Source organism: Mastigoproctus giganteus, chromosome 3 (assembly GCF_048544385.1).
Source record: "Mastigoproctus giganteus isolate SK-2022 chromosome 3, ASM4854438v1, whole genome shotgun sequence".
Classification (NCBI taxonomy): domain Eukaryota; kingdom Metazoa; phylum Arthropoda; class Arachnida; order Uropygi; family Thelyphonidae; genus Mastigoproctus; species Mastigoproctus giganteus.
Window position 1 is genome coordinate 51,637,330 of NC_143577.1, and position 20,168 is coordinate 51,657,497.

Genomic DNA, 20,168 nt, shown 5'->3' on the forward strand with positions numbered 1-20,168 from the left:
AATACATATGGGAAAATTATCTGACTTGCAAGCAACACTTTTAATATGGGAAACAGAGTAAAGAGAAGATGATTTACAGAACTGAAGTTAGCAAACGCTTCTCTCCTGTCAAAGACATCAGAAGAGCATTAAATTGGTCAGCATGGTCTGCACAAATTTCTTATTTTACTATCTTCTTATGTCTCTATTTAGATTCAGTGATTTTTTTTTTTTTTTTTTTTTTTTAAACATCTCTATTAGTGATAAGTATGCAGAAAGGCAACGCAATAACTGAACTTGTTATAAACTGCTTTGTCCATCCCTAATTCCAGCATGTAAGCATAATGCTGGTATAGCTGTTGCTTTAGATAAATACACATATAACAGAACTGCTTGGAAAAAGCTTATTTTGGTCCCATGCTCAACAACCATTTTTAATTAAAACTGGATTTCTAGAATGTAATCAAAATAATGGTTAATATCATGTGGAATGTAAGAGCAATTAAAACAATAAAACCATGTTATATTTCTTTGCAATGCAGACTGATTACAATATTATTAATTTGGCATTTTAATATTCATGATTTTGGATAAATTGCAAATTAGCATTAGTAGTGGCATATGATGCAAGAGAGCAAGCTTATACAGCATCAGCCATACAAAAAAAAAAAAAAACCCCTTCCCATTCACCTATCCAAAAGGTTGTCCAATTCTTCATTGAATTTATTTAAGCTATCAACTTCCACAATTACAGATGAAAGTTTGTTCCAGCAATCAACCACTTGTTGGGTAAAGGCAAATTTCCACACATCTATTCTGAAACTCCTCAATTTGAATTTATGTCCCCTCAATTGCGTAATCCAAGCAAGAATCCCATCATCACTGAGCTTGCTCAAACTATTCAAAGCCTTATAAACCTCAATCAGATCACCATGCAGGTGCTTAGTCTAAATGTTAAAGCAATAGGCAAAAAAAAAAGGAAAAAGAACAGAAATATCCCCAAAAAAAATAAAGGGAAGAAATCTTTTGGTGGCAAACTTATGAGTCATCCTTCAAAAGTTAAAAATGCAATTTAAACTTTTGTAAGGTAAAAGAAAAAAGGCTGATTTGATTGACGTTAACTGAACTGAATATACAGTGAATAAGACAAACTATACTACAAATACTGTAAGAGAAACAAATGTTAGAAGATTTTCATTAAAACTTGACTAGTGAAGTGAAAATACGTTTCCTTTTGACAATATCCTAATAAGCAAACCAGACTGTATGAAGGGTTCCATGTACATCTTTTTAAATGCTTGTAATATGATTCTGTAAGTAACTTTCTATTAAACAGCATTCCTAGGTTCCCAGCTACTTTTTTTTTTTTTGTAAATTCATGTCAGAAGTAAAATTTGCCAACTTTAATTTACCCAAGAATAGCATTATTTCAGCAAAAATGTTATATTCTGACAAACTAAACTGGCAACTGCATTAATCTTTCCACATTATTAGCACATTCAAATTCTTTCTCTCAGTATTGCTTCTCATTACTTTTGTCAACTACCACACATCTCTCTCACATCCCAATAGGTCTTAAAGTCAAAAAATCATTATTTTGTAAATCAAAAAAATCGTTATTTTGTTTATGATTTGACTACCTTTCCTTCTTTCTCTTTACAATTCCTATAAGAATAGTTTCTAATTTTCAGCTTCACCTATTTTACCACATTGTTAGGATTGAAAAGATAAAATGGTCCCATATTCAACAGTCATTTTCTGTGTACTTATTATACACTAACTCAGTTTAATTCCATTAGTCATCTCTTCTACATGCCAAAGATTGTGCCATCTTTAAATGAATGTTTATTTTTCCTATTTCATAAGAGGAATATTTTATAATTCATTAAAACTTTCACCCTTGATTTTACCAGGTTATCTCTGAAAAGTGGCTCTATCAACTGTTACAGAATGAAAGTAATGAATTCTACAGACCTGAAGAAAACAACAGTTTTGGCAACATCATACAAAACTTGATAGTGAACTAGACTATATGGAACAGTCCTCTGAAGAATTCTGTACTTGTCTCTGATACAGTGGAATGGGAGAAACTGATATATATAAAGCAATGAAATAAGTGTCAAGTGCATATATAAAAAACATTTGATAAAAGAAAAATATAAGTACAGCTCTCTCTCTCTCTCTTTCTCTCTGCAAAGAACAGTTTCTAGCCAGCATTTCAAGTATGTTTATAACATGTTCTAATAAATGAAGTTTTAAGCATAGCTTACCTGCATTACGTTGCACTGTAACTAAGAGCATAATGCGTTTCTCAGAATTTCATTTTTTTTCATTTGATCTCTTTAGCTAACTTATTAAATTAGCTAAAGAGATCAAATGATCTGAAATTTCCTTCATTGCTATTTCTGAGACTGTTACACAAAATGTATTTCATAAATATAGCAAGCTTTTTCAGGCATTTTTTAATGTAGCTGAATATTTTTTAATTAACTTGCACATTTATGTCATCAAATGCTCTAATTTTTTGTGGATTCTCTGTAATTGTTGGAATGATTTTTGTGTTTCCTATAAAACACAAAATATAAGGAAGCATTCATGTAATGCTTAAAATTACAATAGAATGGCAGCCTACTATTTTTCAGGATAAAGTAAAAATAAATCAACCTAATGAAAGAATTCTTCAAATGGTAACTGCAAATAATTTCTTTAAATATCAATAAAAATATTGAAAAAAAATGACATTGTTTGAAGTTATTATTAATTGCATTAAAAAAGTCACTTAAGAAACAAAGTAAAAAGAAAAACCTTAACAGGTCTCTAATCAATCTAACCATACTAATTTTAACACTGCACAACAGAAATGACCATGTAACCAAATGGTACAATACATAGCAAAACTGGTGTGAAATATAATTTATAAAACCCTGCAAGGCAAATGAATATCAAAAGCTACTGCTGCAACCAACAAAACTGAGACTGCATTTAGCTTCCAAATAGATCCAACAAGTGATCAACAGGAAACCAGAACACTTGAAAGATCCTCTTTCAGCATGAAATCCTCAGCTATCATTTTGTCTTTTAATGTATATATATATCTGTTTGCTGAATCCATTAATGTTGTCAGCATGCCTAATCTTTTTACTACATAATTGCTTGTTACAAACTATGTATGCATATATACTCTACTAGCCTGCAAGGTTGCTTTTGGGGCAAATGTATCGAAACAATCATTAAATTTGTTCTGGTTACTTTTTGTTATTTTCAGACAATGCTTTCAAAGGTCACTAATACCTCATATCTATACCACTATCAGTATGAAATGAAATGGTACAGGGCGTTTAATAACATGGGCCATATTTTCAGAATAAGTTCAGGACCTGAAAACAACGAACAAAAGTTCATATAAACATGTGTCCAATTCTGAATGCTTACAGAGCTATGGCTGTTTGAATTTTAAAAAATGGCTATGGAATATTCAGATGCATATCTAGTAAAATGTTTATTCATAGTAGGTACATGTTTGCTTACTGTTATTTTTTAAATTATTATTATTATTTACCACTGAAAACTCCAGAGACATTTTTTTAAAATTCAAACAGCCATAACTGTTCAAGATCAGACATGTGTTTATATGAACCTTTTCACTATTTTTAGGTTTTGAATAAATCCTGAAGGTATGGCCGATATGTTATTAAACACACAATATATCCAGAGTCCACGCTTTTTTGGCTATGGAAAAAAACAGATAAAATGCAGAAGGACATGGTCCTCATGAATTTTCACAAGAAATACATTTAAAATTTGTGACCAACTTTCATTTTTGCAATATTTTAATAAGAATTAATATTCTTACATTTAATAAATAAATGGGAAAATCCAACAATTATTATGCAATACCAAGACCCCTAATTTTATGTATCCTCCTCAATATTTAAAAGTACTTTAATAACTTTAATAATATTTAATAACAATAATATTTAAAAGTACTTTAATAACACTAAGGGCTGCCTACATGGCCTGAGGGCTAGATGTCCCTCCTGTATATCATTATTAATAATAAAAATAACTCCTGTAACCCATTATACAGAGCTGCTTCGAAATGTAAATACTGTACTATCACTTGTTTCTTATATGGCTTTGTGAAACATAAATACCTTAGCATACATGAAAAGAGTGGAATTAATGAAAGGTGAAGTATTATTATAAGGATTAATTATAGAATTTCATTCCTTGACTTATAGGTGAGCAGAATACCAATAACCATTAATTGCAGAGTACTGATAAAAACCACAGTTAATTCCAGAACTTCAACATAAAGTAAACCAATAAAATTTAGTTTAAAATTTAACTATGACAAACCATACTATTGTTGTTGTTGTTAAGAATTGGTCCTTAAATTCTTTTAGTTAATTCCAGAATATTTTAAATCATCATAAAACTAATCTTTCCTATAAATTTTACATTTTACCTTAAATACAATATAAAATATCACATTTCTCAATACGAATTAAAAATTTAACAGATTATACACCGAGATATAAAGTATCATATTTCTAAAAATGAATTAAAAATAGATTCTACACCAAGAGAATTATTAATGACTATTTAAAAAATATAATTAAATTATATTAATAGACTATTTATATTTTTAATAAATATATTTATTTTTAATTATATTGAAATATAAAACAAATTATAAAATTTTGATATGTGCAAATTAATTTTCTTTCAATAACTTGCTAATTTATATCTATTTACAATTGATATAAATGCAATATTCATGTTTATTTTACAAATCAGCTTGAGCAAACATAAGCATAAGTAATGCACAAGATTTGAGATAAAGTAACTAGCAGTGACTATACTAGACAATTTGGATGTCATAAAACTGCTTCCTAAAAAAGCATGACATATAAGGAAAAATATTTATATATAAATATTTAAAAAATGCTAGAGCAATTATAAATTTTAGGCCTTACATATCTCCAAATTTTTAACAATACCTAAAATATAAACTTTTATATGAAAGGATTCTATTCCATATATAATATGAAATCTAAAGAATATTCTCTGATATGATGGATTTTTACTTCTGTCTCTTAACAGAAGGTATCTGTAAATTTATGATTAAAGCTCACTAACAAAATTCTCAGTGTGACCCCCCCACATCCCACCAGAAATAAACTTTAATAGTAAACTGCATAATAATTTTTTTTTCTGCATGCTATTCTTTAAATTGAAATTATATACTTAGTATACATCTATACACAATTAGGACCTTTAGCACCGAAAAAAAAAGCAATATAAAATAAAAAAGGAGAGGGGGAAGGAAAAGTGAAAACAAGAAATGAAGGAAGACTTTAGGCATCAGCTCCACCCCACTCAATAAGATACTGTACGGTACTATCAACTGATACTCTCCTAGCTAACACATTAAACTTTTCGCCACTAGCTATTCGGTCAGCAGCACCAAAATATGTATTTACAGAAGTCCGTAAATCACAAAGAGAAAGTTTACTAGTTCCAACACATTCAAGTGAGGCCGACTTCACAATTTTTTCTGAAGTATTCTCATTTTCCATATTCTTTTCACTTACAAACCTGTCCATTAATAGTGAGGAACTGATGTTGCTAATCTGTTGTGTTTGATAACACTGTGTTACCTCATTTCTTCTTTTCCTGCTGGTTCCTTTTCTTAAAATGTGATTTTCCAAATGGGATGTTCTTCCAATATCCCAGAAGGGGTGATTCAGTCCTTCAAAATTAGATGGTGGTGGAATGATTGAATCCAGTGTTCCATGAGAGGAAGAAGTGTCTTCACTATCTGTAATGCCATCAGGTATTGATGCACATCGAGAGAACTGCAGCATATCACAATCTTCAAGCTTCTCACTATACCTTTCATGCTAAATACAGAAAGCAAAATTTACTACAAAAAATAAGTTGTGTTCTACACTTTAACATAACAGTTTTCAAAAAAGAACTCTTGTTCCACACTAATATGATGTAGTTTTGTTAAAAAATGTGAAAACAAGTTTTTCTTCTCATAACATAAATGTCACCAAAAGCAAATATACTTTCTTTCATATTTTACAAACATTGAATATGCAAACATTTTTAAATGAAAAGTACATATGCTGGAGACAATTATCTAGAATGTTGAAACTTTTTTGTTTTTCAATAAATTAATGACACTGAAAGGGAAATGCAACCCCAACTAGCTGAAACTCCTCCTCATTTCAACAACTATTTGTGTTGTGTTAAACACTGTTTCCAGGGGCTTAGAGGGGAACAGGTATCCTGTGTGTTATCAGACACTCAGCCTAAAACACTGATGGATCCAATATCTCTCTATTACAGAAGATTTAGGAGAAGTCCGGTTGGCCTGCCTCCCTAAAATCCACTCATGCACACCTTCTCGATGGTAAGCCCTGTTACGTCACTTAGGTGGCAACGAACGTGTAGAGTGGTTCTCTTCAAGACGCCTGGTCAGCGTGAAGAGGAAAAGACCAAACCCTCCAACAATGAGAGCACAACAATACAAATGGCCCTCAGTCCCCAGCAGCTTTCACTCTCCCTCTTACGGCAGCGAGAGGATCAGAGTGGAAGCAGAGGGTGCTAAGAATCTCTGGGTACGACCAGGCTGCCATGCACGGAAATTGAACTTGGCCTGTTATAACGTACGATCACTCATCGGTGAAGACAGGATATTAGAGCTAGAAAAGGAATTAGAAAATGTGAATTGGAATATCATCGGTTTGGCTGAAACAAGAAGAAGAAATGAGTCACTTATAAGTCTATCAAGTGGAAATCTGCTGTACACCAATGGAAACAGTGAAAGGAGTGAAGGTGGAGTTGGGTTTCTGGTCCATAAAGATTTAAAAAACAACATTTTGGAAATCAAAAGTACATCACCAAGGGTGTCAAGACTAATACTCAAGATTTCTAAGAGGTACAAGCTAAAGATTATAATGATTTATGCACCAACATCGAGCCATGATGATGAAGAGGTTGAAGAAATGTACACTGAAATTGAGAGTCTTCTAGATGAGCAGAAAACCCACTACACTATTATTATGGGGGACTTCAATACTAAGGTTGGAAAAAGGCAAAACAGCGCAGAAAGAGGAACTATAGGAAATTTTGGAATTGGTGAAAGAAATAAAAGAGGTGAAAGACTTGTGGAATTTGCAGAATCTCAAGGACTGTCAGTAATGAACACTTTTTTCAAGAAAAGGGTAAACAGAAAGTGGACATGGAAGAGTCCAAATGGATTAACAACCAATGAAATCGACTTCATCCTCACTAACAGAAGATATATTGTGAATGATGTTACCGTCCTGAATAAGGTAAATGTTGGAAGTGATCACAGAATGGTAAGATGTACACTTGATATAGATGTAGGAAAGGAAAGGAAAAAACTGACTCGAGTAAATAATACAAAGGTCTTCGAAATAACAGAGGAGGAGAAAAAGCAGTATGTACTGGAACTTAAGAACAAGTTTGAGCTTCTGCAGACTGCTCAGGACCAAGATATCGACGAGGAATATTACAACTTTCTGAAAGTGATAAAGCCCAAGAAACCTATAGGGAAACAGAAATCCAAAGAAGAAAAAATTAGTCAAGAAACACTTGTCATGATGAACCAAAGACGACAAATGAAGAGCAAGAAAAACACTGACAGGGAGAAAATTGAGTATACTGAGTTATGCAAAGCCATTAGAAAGAGACTCAGAGAGGACATAAGAAGATTTAACACAAGAAAAGTAGAACAAGCATTAAGGGAAAACAAAGGATTTAAATCAGCAGCCATGAGCAGTAATACAGAAAGACAAATGATACTGAAACTGAAGAATAGCGATGGTGTACTTATAAACAGCAGAGAAGGCATAATTCAAATAGCAGAAGACTACTATAGAGAATTATACAAGGAGCGAGGGAATGATACCAGCAGTGGGGAACATGGATTGCAAAGTAGCAACACATACGACATACCCGATATTCTTCCTGATGAGGTAGAACATGCATTGAAGAAAATGAAGAATCGGAAAGCCCCGGGGGAAGATGAAGTTACTGTAGAGTTGTTAAAATTGGGAGGAAGAGACATAACACAAAAACTGGCAAGGCTCTTCACAAAGTGCATTAGAAAAGGTGTGATGCCTAAGCAGTGGAATAATGCAATCATAGTTTTGCTGCATAAGAAAGGAGATAAATCAGAAATTGGAAATTATAGACCAATTAGCTTGTTATCCCATATCTACAAGTTATTCACAAGGGTCATTACTAACAGATTAGAAAGAATACTTGATGAGAATCAACCGAAAGAGCAAGCTGGCTTTAGGACAGGATTCTCAACTATGGATCACCTTCACGTAATATCACAGCTAATGGAGAAAGCAAATGAATATAAAACACCATTATGCCTGGCATTTGTGGATTATGAAAAGGCATTTGACTCCATACAGCATAAGGCAATGTTTCGGGCACTGGAAAGACAAGGCATAGATACTCCACATATTATGATTTTGAAGAAAATATATGAGAGTGCTACATCCTTTATTAGACTAGACAAAGACAGTAGCAAATTTAAAATCGAGAAAGGAGTTCGACAAGGAGACACAATATCTCCGAAGCTGTTTACTGCAGCCCTTGAGGAAGCTTTCAGAAAATTAGACTGGTCGCAGAAAGGAGTCAATGTGAACGGAGAGTACCTAAACCATTTACGATTTGCAGATGACATTGTGGTCATAAGCCACGATCCCAAAGAATTAGAGGAAAATCTTAATCAGTTATGCACAGTTAGTAAGGATTTTGGACTAAAGATGAATATGGATAAAACAAAAGTAATGATGAACAAGTATGCCACGGAAAAGGAAATAATGATCGAAGGAGCAGTAATTGAAAAGGTGGAGTCATATACTTATCTGGGACAAGTTATTAGCTGTAATAATGATAAATGGCTGGAAGTCAAGAGAAGAATAAATTTTGGATGGATAGCATTCAGGAAATATAGTCACATACTGAAGAGCAATATCCCAGTGTGTCTGAAACGTAAAATAATGAATCAATGTATACTCCCCACCATGACTTATGGAAGTGAAACTTGGGCACTCACCAAAAGAATGGAAGAGAAGCTAAGAACTACACAGCAAAGAATGGAACGAATTATATTGGGAATCAGACTGTTAGATAAGAAGAGAAACACATGGATTAGGCAGCAAACTCAAGTAAAGGACATTCTTATCAAAACTAAAGAACTAAAATGGTCTTGGGCAGGACACATAGCTCGAAGACATGATGACAGATGGACTAAGAAAATAACAGAATGGTACCCAAGAGGGGCTAGAAGAAAACCTGGAAGACAAAGGCGGAGATGGATAGATGAAATTCATGAGTTTTTGAGTAGTAAATGGATGGCCAGTGCTCAAAACAGAAGGAACTGGAAAGTTGCTGGAGAGGCCTTCATCCTGCAGTGGATTGAAAATGGCTGATGATGATGATGATGATGAAACACTGTTTCCAAAAAATAGATTGAAAGGAATGATCCAATAATCTGCCTCCAAGATGTTCTCACTTACGTCTTACCATTGGATTTTTTCATATGGAGATGTCAAACACAGCATCTACAGGTATGCTTAAATAAATAAAACAGTGTTTTGGATCATGAGATAAATGGGAGTATATTTTCACTGTCAGAGCCGTGCCAACCCGGTGGTGTAAGTGGTGTACCACACCAGGGTGGCAGAGACTAAGAGGCGATAAAGACCAATGTTCTGTAAACACTAAAAGAGACAGCAAAGACTAAGGAGACTAAAAGTTTAATGTACTGAAGAATGTGTTTTGTCATATTTTATATTAACAAATAATGAATTTTAAATTTAAAACTTTTGTTTTCAATATTTCTCAGATGTCTGAGGAAGGAAATGACTCTCTGGTGAATAAAGAAAAAGAAAAAAAAAAATTAAAAGTGACCAAATAAAAAAAGCAACAAGTTCGATTACCAGGTTTCTGGACATTCAGCCACAGCCAAGTCCATCGACTTTGATTTCCTCTAGCTTTACTACTATTAATGAATAAACAGAAACACGTGAATTATCACCTGTCCAAGATGTTGACATTCCAATTCAGCAAGAAACACTAGATGCAAATTCAGATGAAGAGGAAAATGAAGATCATAATAGTGGTATACAAGATCAACTAACTTCACTTAGTGATCCCAGTAAATGGCCACAAATTTTAAATAATAAAATAAGAATGATGTTAATTGAAAATAAAACAAAACAATTAAAATAATTTGATTTTCCAAAAGATAATAATAGAACAAACTTTTCTGTTGAATATTACACTAAAAAAATTACAAAACAGTGAATCGCTTTTGCATAATTGGTTACTGCATTTGATTTCCCAAAATGCTGTCTTTTGCTGTTATAATTGTAAATTATTTTTAAATAGTACTGTTTCAGTTCCACTTGTAAACGGTGGATTCAAAGATTGGCAACATTTAACAAGACAGTTGAATATTCACAAAAAGAGCAATATGCATGCTGAATGCACTAACAAATTAATTAATTTGAGTAAAATCTTAGAATTATAAAATACAGTAGATGCACATCATCAAAGTCTGATAAATCAAAGAAAAATAAGATGGCAATCAGTATTAAAGAGAATTGCCCTTAACATTCAGTATTTGGCAAAAAATTTGGCTTTAAGGGGTACTAATTCAAAATTATTCGATAACAATAACGAAACATTTTGCAATTAATACAAATGATTTCCAAATTTAATTCCACTTTATTTGACCACATTCAACGTATTCAGATTGATAAACTTCAACATGCCACATTATTTAGGATACAAAATGATATTTTAAATATAATAGGAAATAGTATAAGGACAAAAATTGTAGATAAGTTACAGGAACTTAAATATTATTCTCTGACTTTAGATTGTACACCTGATGACAGTCATCAGGAACAATTGACAATTATTTTAAGATTTGTAATTTATAATGAAACACAAAAAATTGAAATTAGGGAACTTTTTTAAGTTTCTGTAAAATTGAAAATACAACTGGTAGTGGGCTAACTACATTCATTTTAAAATTTTTGGAAAAATATAATATTAATATTCAAAATATGCTTGGGCAAGGCTATGGACAATGGCACCAATATCAAAGGAAAACCTAACGGTGTTCATAAAAAAATTTTAGATATAAACCCTCGAGCCTTTTTCATACCTTGCGCTGCACATACTTTAAATTCAGTGGTGAAATGATGTGGCAAAAATATCTTTTGAGACAATTGATTATTTTGGAATTATACAGGAACTTTATAATTTTTTTTCTATAATAAACGGTGGGTAATATTAAAAAACAAAGTTTCAAATCTTTCTCTGAAACTTTTGTCTGCAGCCAAAGCAACTTAATGTATTTTTGTTATTTTATTTTATTTTTAACATATTTCATGTATCGTAATATATCATGAATTTCACTTGTGTCATTTAATATCATGTATTTCACTTGTATCATTTAATATCATGTATTTCACTTGTATCATTTAATATCATGTATTTCACTTGTATCATTTAATATGACTTATATTATTGTGTATCACTTATATCATTTATTTCATGTACTGTAATAAAGAGGGCATTCAGGTAGCGGAAGAGAACAGTCAGTGGATTTTTGGCCGTTGTAAAGGAATAAGTATTTTTAATTTTTACCATCTTCGTTAATTAACACAGTACATTGTGTCTTACAGAGATATTAAATAGGTTTAGTAGCATTCGTTAGCTTCTTATTTTGAATTTTTGGAAGTTACGACTCCCAGTGTTGGCACCAATACTGTTGAACTAGCCACCATACTGTAGTCAATAAGAAATAGCTTAACGTATAACTGACAGTGTAAGGTATAAAGTAAAACTAGATAGCATAATACGAAGCACTGTATTAAGAATCTGTTAGCTTATTATAGTATTATCAATTAATCAAAAATAATATTAATCTTATTAAAATTTATTGTTAATTAAATTGTATTTAAACAGAAATCATGACCCAGACTAGAGCTGTGAAGCAAAGATCACAGACTAGTCAGAGTGATGCGACTTGGGGGAGAAACGAAGGGGGTGATTCTCCAATGCATCAGAGATTCAAAAAATGTGTGAAGTGTTTGCTGACCTTTCTAAAACAGGACATTATCTAGCCAAGGAGAATGCCTTTGTGTGTGTGTGTGCACTAGGTGTCTAGAGTGTCAAGAAATTAGATGCCAACTCAACGTTCTGATGGGCATCTATGAGAGCTTGAGGTGTAGCGTAAATAAATGCCCTCAAAGAAATTAACATGAGGGGCCCATCAAGCTTTCAGCTGCCCAGCTCAACAACAGAGCTCACTCCCATGCATCAGGTAAAACAGAGGCAATCTCCAAGGCAGAATGCGCTGGTACAAAAGGAACTAGTTATTGTTGGTGACTCTATTGTCAGGAATATACTATGCAAGAAGGATAGGTGGAACAGGATCAGGGTATGTCTGACAGGGGCAAATGTTGATGATGTTGTAGAGCAGATATCATCATCTAAGGGCAAAAAGGTGATGTTATACACGTTGGAACTAATGGCATTAAGAGTAAGAGATCTGCAGATTTACTCAACAAGTACAGTTCAAGTTTAAAAAAAAGTCGCGAGTTAGGGTTGAATGTGAAAGTGTCTACAATTCTGCCTAGACACGATAGGAAGGAGTATATGATGAGAGCCTTGTCGATCAATTAAGCCCTGGAGAGATTGTGCAAGGCTCAAGGGGTAGAATTTTTTTCAGCGTGGTCTGTGCTTGTTGACAGGAGAGACTGCTTCTACACGGATGGGATACACTTAAATAGAAAGGGTGCAAGAATATTTGCTGATGCTATCGAGGCAGTGTTAGGTGGGTCGGAAAACTGCTAGCTTGGGGGGGGGGTACACAGACTAAAAGGTTAACAGTGGCAAAAGTGATTCTTGCACTGCTTCTATTAGAATGAGCAGCAGCCTGGAAAGCAAAGTAATGAAGATTTCCAGGACTGTTGAGATCATAGTGGAGCAAGTAAATACATGTGCTGTGTTAGGGTAACTAAGAATAGGAACAGGTGCATGTATACTTGCATGCACACCAATGCTAGGAGTATAGTTAATAAATTTGATGAGCTTGAAGTGCTAGTCAAAACATCAAAGGCAGATATGGTTGAAATATCAGAGACATTGTGTCACACAGATATAAGCAGTGTAGAATTGGAATTTGAGGAGTACAATGTGTACAGAAAGGATAGACAAGACAGGAAGGGAGGAGGGATTATGCTGTTAGTTAAGAAAAATAAAATCTAAGGAAGTGCATCCAATTGATGTTGGTGGACAATGCAATGTTGAGTGTGTTTGGTGTGACATAAGCACTGGGAAAGGGAAAATGAGATTAGTTGTGTGTTATAGGCCTAATGAATTTGATGACTATAATGAGCAATTGTGTAGAGAAATAAGAGTGGGCCAGTAAATCAGAATGTCTTATAATGGGGGATTTTAACTTTCCAGATATTGACTGGAACTTGTGGTTTGGTCACTCGCACACTAGCAATACTTTTTTGGATTTATTGGATGACTGTTTTCTACAGCAACATGTTCAAGAGGGAATCAGAGGGAGTAATACTCTTGATATGATTATCAGCAGTGATTATTCATGCATTAAAAATTTGCAGATAAAGGAACCACTGGGTGACAGTGATCTCAATGTACTAATGTGGGAATTACTTAAAGATCAAGGCTAAAGGGAAGGGCTATTGATTTCGTAAAAGTGACTACACAGGTCTTAGACAGTTTTTAAATTCTGTACAGTGGGATCAACTGATGATGTTACCAACATTGAATTCTAAATGGGAAGCCTTCAGAGACTTAATTTTGGAGACTACTAGGCTTTTTATTCCAACTAAGAAACAGTTCAAGATTTAGGCCTAAACGGAGGTCAGATGAATTAATGAGGCTCGTGGCAGACAAGAAAAATGTATGGGATGAATATAAAGTATCAAGTGGCACAGAAACCTATGGCAGGTATAAACTAGTCTGTAATCAAGTCACAAAGGAGGTTAGGCAGGCAAAGGCAGATTATGATAAATCTTTGGCAAAGGATGCAAAGAAAAACAGCAAAGAGTTCTTTACTTATGTAAACTCTAGAAGGAAAGGGATGAATCAGATTGGACCACTTAACATAGATTGGTTGACTTTTAATGATCATGCTCAGGTAGCTGATAAACTGAATGAGTATTTTGCATCTACATTCACACATGAGGAATTATTCAATGAGGGGAGTGCCAGAAGTTTATCAAATGCTAACAGGGAGCTAAGTGATTTTATAATAACTGAGAGCAAAGTGGAGGAGAAATTTTTGAAGTTAAACATAAGGAAAGCACCTAGGGTGGAAGGGATCTATCCAGTTATATTAAAGGAGGCAGCAAAGGAAGTAAGTAAACCCTTAACCATAATTATGAGAGCTTCCTTGGACTTGAGGGGGGGGTCGTCCCCATGGACTGGAGGTGTGCAAATGTATCACCAATTCACAAAGGGGGTTCACAAAAGGTGACACAAGTAACTACAGACCTGTTAGTTTAACTTGTGTTCCGGGGAAAATAATGGTATCACTGGTTAAAGAAGCATTGCAGGATCATCTAGACAAGACTGCAGTAATAGTTAAGACACAGAATGGGTTTGTTAAAGGGAGGTCTTGTCGGACCAATTTCATTGGATACAATGATGTGGTCACAAAGGAACTGAATGCCAAAAATAATTTTGATATCATATACTTGGATTTCAGGAATGCTTTTGATACTGTTGCACATGGAAGACTGTTATACAAATTGGAGTGGTATGGCATTAAGGGTAAGTTGGTACAATGGATAAAGGGATGGTTGAGTGGGAGACAACAGAATGGTAATCAATGGACACTGCTCTTCATGGACAAATGTTATTAGTGGAGTTCCCCAGAGTTTGGTGTTGGGCCCACTGTTGTTTTGTATATTTATCAATGATATTGATGAAGGTATATCAGGTTTAATGTCCAAGTTTGCAGATGATACAAAGATTGGCAGGGTTGTTAACGACAGTAAAGACAGTATGCTACTCCAATTGGATCTAGATAAGTTGGGCAAATGGGCTGAGAAGTGGCAACTGAAGTTTAACATTGACAAATGCAAAGTACTGCATATGGGTAGCAATAACCGAAGAGAAACGTACCAACTGTGTGATACTACACTCAGGAAAGTGGAAAGTGAAAAAGACCTGAGGGGTAATTGTGCAGTCAAATATTAAGTTCGCTGAGGCGGTGCCCGTCTGCACCGCTGAGCAGTGCAGACGGGCTGCCAGGGCAGGTCTCAGAGTTTTGTCAATGATATACAGGAATTTTGCTAGCAGGGACAGGGTGGTGATTATCCCATTATACAAGGCAATGGTCAGGCCACACCTAGAGTACTGTGTACAGGTCTGGAGGCCTCATTTTAGGAAGGATGTAGAGTTGCTAGAACGAGTACAAAGAAGGGCAACAAGATTGGTGAGGGGAACAAAGGGGGTGCCCTTACCAAGAAAGGCTTAAGTTCTGCATATTGCAATGCCTGGAGATTAGGCACCTGTGAGGTGATCTGATTGAGGTGTATAAGGCCTTGAATGAGGTGAGCAAGCTGGATGCTGATGAGATTCTTACTCTTGCTCAGACTAAGAACCTGAGGGGGCACAGTTTCAAATTGAGGAAAGATATTTGTAGAATTGATGTGTGAATATTTGCCTTTAGCCAGCAGGTAGTTGATTGGTGGAACAGGCTTCCATCTTTTGTTGTGGAAGCCAATAGCCTAAATAAATTTAAGGCTGAGCTGGATAGGCATTTGGCACTAATGGAGAGGTAAAATGGGAGTTTTTTTTTTTTTTTTTTTTTTTTGTTGGCTGATGCTGCATAAGCTTGCTTTCTTGCATCGCATGCCTCTACTAATGCTAATGTTATTTTGTGTTTAAAAAATAAGATTATATATTTTGGAAATATTTCTTTTTAAATTTCCACGAAATAAATTGATATAAGAAAAATGACCATGGGGGGAGTAGGGGTAGCAAAAAGAAGTTTGCACCAGGGTGGCCATATAGGCTGGCATGGCCCTACCCACTGGGAAGCAACACAGCTTTAAAACTTTTATTTGAACTAGCTATGAAGAGATGCTACTCTTCTGGATTGGATTGTGACTAATGTCAATTTCTTCATAAATACTGATGAGAAAATCCAACAATCCATAAATGTTAAATCAAATTTTTTTTATACTTATTTGACAAGAGCATTTCCAAAGCTTCACCAGAAAGAAAGGATCTGAACTGTTTTTTCTTCTTTTTTCTTCTTTTTAATTTGGTTAAATATTCTCTCAAGAACTAAGAGGAATTATTAAAATGCTAAGAATGACCCAGAATAATTTTTCATGTTTCAATCTTCCTCGTGCACTTCCCGTTTTTTTTAACAATGCCAAGAAGTACTAGAAATTTGTCCACAAAAAATTTCAAATTTTAAAATGCACTGCCACTAGGTAAAGTGTAAAGTGAAGTAAAGTGTGTTAGTTGTCTGACGGTACCAAGGTTTCGTAGCCGAGTGGGCAGGAGCGGGAGTGCAGTAGCACACGCTCATTGAGTAGACCGGGGTTCAAGCACCTGACTGCTGAATACGGTCGATCTGCCAACCCGCACTGGACCAGCGTGGCAGATTATGGTCCATTTCCCTCAGCATGAATTGTTGAGGAGGCTTCCACCCTGCAGTGGGTTGATAATGGCTGCACCTTACTTACCTTACTTTACCAAGGTTTCTCCCATCTCCACATTGTATTCTTTGTAAGTGACACAGAATTCTGTGGAGGCCAGAGATTTAAAAAGTGTGTGGGGTGTAGCTTGTGTAGTGTTATGTTCTGTTGTTTCTCTGACTATTTAGCCATTGGGCCCTTAATGGGACCCACCATTGCCCACACTTTGCCACGAGGAGGCAGGTCAGTCACCCAGTAGATTATTTAAGTACAGTCGGTCCTCGTATAACACGTGTTTGCATTACACGAATTCGATCATACACGATTTATAAATAGGGGAACGTTATCTTATATAACATGAACCGAATTCGCTTATACACGATTCGCCTTTGTGTTTACAAGAAATGGCAGTCGAATGCGGAATCACCCCAACTGAACGCAACACGATAGGAACGAAGAAGATTCTGAAAATGTATTTATGTGTTTTATATCAGTGAAGGGGAAACACATTTCACCATAATAAAGTAAAAACCAACACAATTCCAGCTATCGATATAATCGCAAATGCAATTAGATGGAGTTTACTACCAGTTTATAACAGATTACACTAGCAGAAACGCAACTGGAAATTGTTTTTATTGTTTTATGGTAGTAACCCCCAGAAATGTGCTTTAGTAAAATGTGAGGTGTTAATAGTGTATCTCGGCCTTTACGGTGTTGTTTATTCAGTTGCTACACGCGCGCAGCTTTGTTTATGTGTATTAAGCGTGCCTCCTCGTTTTGTAATTGTGCTTTATTCCCTAAAAATTAGTAAAATACTAAAAGGTGTGAAAAGGAAGCGTCCTGGCGAAGACACTGCAGATTCAGAGAGAGAAAAAAAAAAAAAAAAGCAATATCGATAAACAGAGGCGGACTGGGTCAAAAATTCTTACCCGGGAAAATTTGTAGTGGCCTCCTACTACGGTTTATGGCCAAAATCACACCGGCCTCCGGCCCACCGTGGTTTCCCCCGTAAGGCTTATGGCCAGTCCTCTTCTGTCGATAGAGAAAAAATATGAAATTGTGAAACGCTTTGAGCCAAATTAAAGACCATGTGATATTGCACGTGCTACCGACCTAAATGAGGCAACGCCGAGAATTACAAAGAATGCAGCGAAAATAAAAACAACTTTCATAGCGGGAACAACTCAAAGTGTAATTAAAATCCATTAGATTAAGACACAAAGAATTGGAAGAGATGGAACGGCTGTCATCTCTTTGGATAGAAAATCAAACAAAAAGCAAGTTTGCTTACGATAGAAGCAAAAGCATTAGCAATATTTTATTACGACTTACGTATTATAATTTATACTTACGTATTATAAAATACGTAAGTATTTTATTACGACTATTTTATTTAATATAATAATTTTTTTACGAATAAAATACGTATTTTATTCGTAAAAAATACTTTTTTAGTATTAAAAAATACTAAAAATACTTTATTATAATATAATATTATTTTTATTACGTATTTTAATCGTTATAAAATACGTAAGTATTTTATAACGATTAAAATTACCCGATTATTTATTGTGTTTGGTAATGTTTTGGTTCCAAATGTGTGTTCAATCTTGGGTGGTCGGCACATAACCCTACTTTTCCCATAGGGCCTGTTGTTTATATTGCACGATTTTGCATTGCACGAGGATTTCTAGGAACGCAACTATCGTGCTATACGAGGACAGACTGTACTCTGGCAGGCTCCACCACCTAATTTCCAAAGATTTCAGTGGCAAGACCTATATAAATACTGCCACTAGGTAGTGAGAGTGGGCATAATCTACAGATCACTCTAACAGAAGATTGTGAGGAATATTATGAGAGCCTCTCTACATGCAACTCAATAGGCCAATGTGTGAGTATCTCTTTTGTTATGGGCGATTTCAATTTGCCTCTAACTGATTAGAGCAAATGAGAAGGGAACTCACCTTGGTGAAAAAAAAATTTAAATCAACTAAATAACTGTTATTTGTATATGTTATCAGCATGTTTGGGAAAGTACTAGGGGCAAGAATATTCTAGACCTGATCATCGCCCATGAACTTGGTCCTTGAGGTTCTCGCAGACATTTCTCAGATATGCCAAACAAGCTGTGCTTGCTACCTGGGAGTCTAAAATGCTGATGGAACTGATATATGGGTGACACTCAAGTCAAGCGGACCCAATTTCGGCGAAGTCCAGATGGTCTGTGACAGCCAAATCTTCTGCTTGCACCTTCACGATGGTGGGACTGTTAGTAATTCTGGGTATAACCCCCATGCGCAAGCACACTGTGGCTGACCACCCAGGTGTGAACCAACATAAACAGGGGTTGAGGTGTGGTGCACACGCCACAGGGAAGAATGCTGCCTCTTTGTGTTACCAGGGAATACTAGGTGGTAGATGACTCTCATCAACCGGTGCAATATCACCATTTCGCGGTTGAGTCATTACCAAGGTAATGACTCAACCGCGAGCGCCTTTATCCCATACTACCCAAACCTATCACAACAGGTTTCTAGGGTTCTAAAATCAGATGGGATAAAATGCATACAACTCCCAGGCAGAAAGTTATGATCCCTCATCTCTAAAGTGAAAACACTGATTTCCACCTTACTACAAAGTGGTCTGGTCTATCGCATCTCTTGCCGTGACTGCACTAGCTGCTACATTAGGGAAACTGGAAGACGGTTCGGAAAATGTCTTTCGGAACATGAAAGAGCAATCTGCTTAGCGGATGTAGAACACGCGGCCATTGCTGAACACATTTTAGCAAACCCACCGCGATATTGTGATTGTGGATAGGTACCGCCACTATCAATGATGTGCCTGGTTGGAGTCGTTGAACATCACATGCTCCAATACCTCGGTCAACAGGAGCAATGGATGTTGTGTCCACTCTATCATCAAAACAACCATTTTGATTAATGACAAACGTTGGCAACGTCCACATGCATCACAGCCACAGGCTTCAACATCCAACAGTTAATCACGCAGTTCATGTGCATGATTGGCAGTACACGACCTCATGTTCCACTCTTAACTGTCAGTTTGACTGAGGAAAGTTAACAAAAATAACCGAAAGCTTTTTGTGTGTATCTAATGTAATGTATGTATGTGTTTTTTCTATTATTAAACTTGTCATAATTTATTCTATCTCCGTTTTGCTCTATGTCCACAGTGATTTGATATTAATCGCATATCGGAGGCTTGAAGTGGTGGAACCTATGTTTAGTCTCCAGAGCTAAGTTCCAGTCAACCCTTCCCCATCTCTTCCATCATGCAGTATGACTGATGTCTTTTGTGGTTATGATGAACATGAACACCATAGCAGGATCCAAAGTTCCTTACTTTTCGACAGTGTTCGCAGGCTGGCTGCTAGTTAGTACCCAGGACAGA

The 20,168-nt window shown here is 35.3% G+C and overlaps 1 protein-coding gene across 1 annotated transcript in view; it reads right to left on the reverse strand.

The window, feature by feature from the left end:
• Positions 1 to 5,270: 5,270 nt before the first annotated feature.
• LOC150087957 (uncharacterized) overlaps positions 5,271 to 20,168 on the reverse strand; it is a 33,067-nt gene continuing 18,169 nt past the window's right edge. Inside the window, exon 2 of the mRNA XM_090370526.1 lies at positions 5,271 to 5,885. Within this exon, the coding sequence (XP_090226652.1) occupies positions 5,340 to 5,849 (510 nt within the window). The 5' untranslated portion in view covers positions 5,850 to 5,885 and the 3' untranslated portion in view covers positions 5,271 to 5,339. The remainder of the gene's footprint in view (positions 5,886 to 20,168) is intronic.